The sequence below is a fragment of the Haliaeetus leucocephalus genome, unplaced genomic scaffold (assembly GCF_000737465.1).
Source record: "Haliaeetus leucocephalus isolate CR32 unplaced genomic scaffold, Haliaeetus_leucocephalus-4.0 Scaffold417, whole genome shotgun sequence".
Lineage (NCBI taxonomy): Eukaryota > Metazoa > Chordata > Aves > Accipitriformes > Accipitridae > Haliaeetus > Haliaeetus leucocephalus.
In genome coordinates, this window is record NW_010972853.1 from 4,542,292 (window position 1) to 4,544,702 (window position 2,411).

Consider the following 2,411-nt stretch of genomic DNA (forward strand, 5'->3'; position numbering starts at 1 on the left):
GCTCCGCTCCGCGCTCAGCGCCGCGGCCGGCAGCGCGGAGCAACCCGGGCTGCGCTCCCCCGCGGGGCTCTGCCCGCCCCGCTCCTCGGGGACCGGAACGCCGTGTTTCGGGGCGCGCACGGGAAGGTGCGCAGGCTTTGCTCAGGGGAAGGCAGCGAAATGGGAAATCGGTCTTTCCTGCCGGAGGAGACCCGTCCGCACCCCGCCAGCCGGGCTGCTCTTCACCCACCCACCGCTGCCTACCCGTACAATGGGCGCAACGCTCCCTCCCCATCGCCATGGCCGCGGCCGGCGCCCGCATCATTCATAAAATCAGCCCCAGCAAATACCGACATCGCAGACGGTAACGCTAAAGCTCGGAGGCTGGAGCCATCAACCTTAAACTTCCCGGCAACAGAAAAAGTTTCAAAATACTTTATGTTTGGCTTTCAATGCCGTGAAGAAGTCGGATGTTTTCTGACAAATATTTTTCTCCTCCGACCCAAAATGTATTTCAAAGACAGATTACACGCAGGGGGGGATACAGCTGCACACACACACATTCTCCTCCTCTGGATTTCCTCCAAACCAGTCACATTAAAAATATTAAGAGATTCTTGAACTGGCCCCTTCCTCTCTCCTCTCTCAAAAAAAAAAGAAAAAAGTCTCAAGTGCTCATTAAAAGGAAAAAAAAGGCTCTAGGGTAGGTTTAAGCTGTATTTACACTGACTGACTCATCCAATTAAAATTCAGGAGCAGTTTCCTGCAGGATGAAGCTCCCACACATTAGTTTCCATGTGAAATATCTACAAGTAATAGGATATTATCAGAGGTGGTACGTGCCGATACCTCTCTGGGCATTCAAACCCCATCCTCCCCCTCCAAGACACCATCGTTACCTGCACCGTTTTCTACCGGGCTTTAATTAAACCACCCTTTTCTGGCCGCTGGCTCGCAGCCCTTCTGAACGAAGCTCCTTCACAAAGAGAGAGCTTCTGGGCTTCCATGTACGCGAGCAGAAATGCGCAGTACGCGGACGGGGAGGCCAGGACACGTACGTGCGCGGGCAGAGGCCCCCGCGGGGCGCGGAGCCGGGGGGGGTGGGGGGGCGACACGACGACGGACGGACGGACGCGGACCCGCCAAGCCCCGGCCCCAGCCCGACCCCGGGGCGGAGGGGAGAACGGCCGCTTACTCGTTGTTAGAAGTCGCCGTCTCTTCGCTCATTTTCTCCTCACCGCGATCCGACAGGGAGACGGAGCAGCACCGACGCAGCCAGGGCGCAGCCAGAACTCACCAGAAACTTCACCATTGTTACCCCCCCCGGTCCGCCGCCCCCGGCCAGGGCACGGGCAGCGCTGTGAAGTGAGGGAGAGGGAGGAGGGGAAAGGGGGGGTGGGGGTGGCGAGCGATCTTTATCCTGGAAACACGAAATCCCGTTGTCCGGCGCTGGAGCGTATTTCCCGTGCCTGTAGAGATGATGATGAAGGTAGCGGTGGAAACAGCGGCAACAACCACGGGTCTTCTGCTCTCGAGCTGCTCCCGGTTAAAGGGGAACAGAGTGCCGGAGACAAGGGAGGGCTCCCCGCCGCAAAAAGCTGCACCGCACCGTCCTCCCGCTGCAGCTCATCTCCCGCTGCAGCCGCCTTCGCTGCTGCTGCTGCCCTTCTCCTCCTCCTCCTCCTCCTGCTCGGCCGCCTCCCTGCCCGCCCGCCTCCCGCGCCCAGCCGGGGCAGGCGGCGGCGGCGGCAGAAATTCCTCCAGACACCGGAGCCGCCACAGGCCGGGGCGGGAGAGGGGGGGGTAAGGGGGGCAGAGCGGCTCGGCTGGGCTCTCCCACCCCCTCCAAAGCGACGCCGAGCACTGCGGAGGGAGGCCGAGCCGGCCCCAAGGAGAAGGCTGGTGACGGGGGGAGGGAGGCGGTTTAAACCAGCCTGGGGGTGGGAAGGGGGGGGACGGAGGAGAGAGAGGATGCGTCACGGCTGTTTGTGTGAGGAGAGGAGCGCGGAGGGAGGGGAAGAGGAGCTGCCAGGGCGAGAGGCGAGCCCCCGGCCGCAGGACGAGGGGGAGAGGAGGGAGAAAGCCCGCGGGGAAGTTCAGCGGCAGCGCTCCCCGCCCGGCAGCAACTCCATTAGCGGCCGCCGCCGCCTCGGCTCCTCACGGCCGCCGCCTCCGCCTCCTCCTCACAGGAAAACTGGGCGGAAGCGTTGACTTCAAGCTCCTTCCGCCGCCACAGCTTGATCCAAAATAACCGCGGGGGAGAGGGAGGAGGGAGGAGAGGGAAGAGCGAGGGGAAGAAAGCAATCCCCTCGGGCCCGCGCCCGCCGCCGGACGGGCCCGCGCCGCCGCCCTGCGCTCGAGTTTCCTGAAAGTAGTTCCCTCCCCCCCGGCGCTGCCTCACGCGCTTCCCCAGGAGCCGCCGCCGCCGCCGC

At 63.2% G+C, this 2,411-nt stretch overlaps 1 protein-coding gene across 1 annotated transcript in view; it reads right to left on the reverse strand.

Annotated features, from left to right (window-relative positions):
* The window catches only part of SPRED1 (sprouty-related, EVH1 domain containing 1), a 59,183-nt gene extending 57,903 nt beyond the window's left edge, over nt 1–1,280 (reverse strand). Inside the window, exon 1 of the mRNA XM_010574219.1 lies at nt 1,175–1,280. Within this exon, the coding sequence (XP_010572521.1) occupies nt 1,175–1,206 (32 nt within the window). The 5' untranslated portion in view covers nt 1,207–1,280. The remainder of the gene's footprint in view (nt 1–1,174) is intronic.
* Between the last annotated feature and the right edge of the window lie 1,131 nt (nt 1,281–2,411).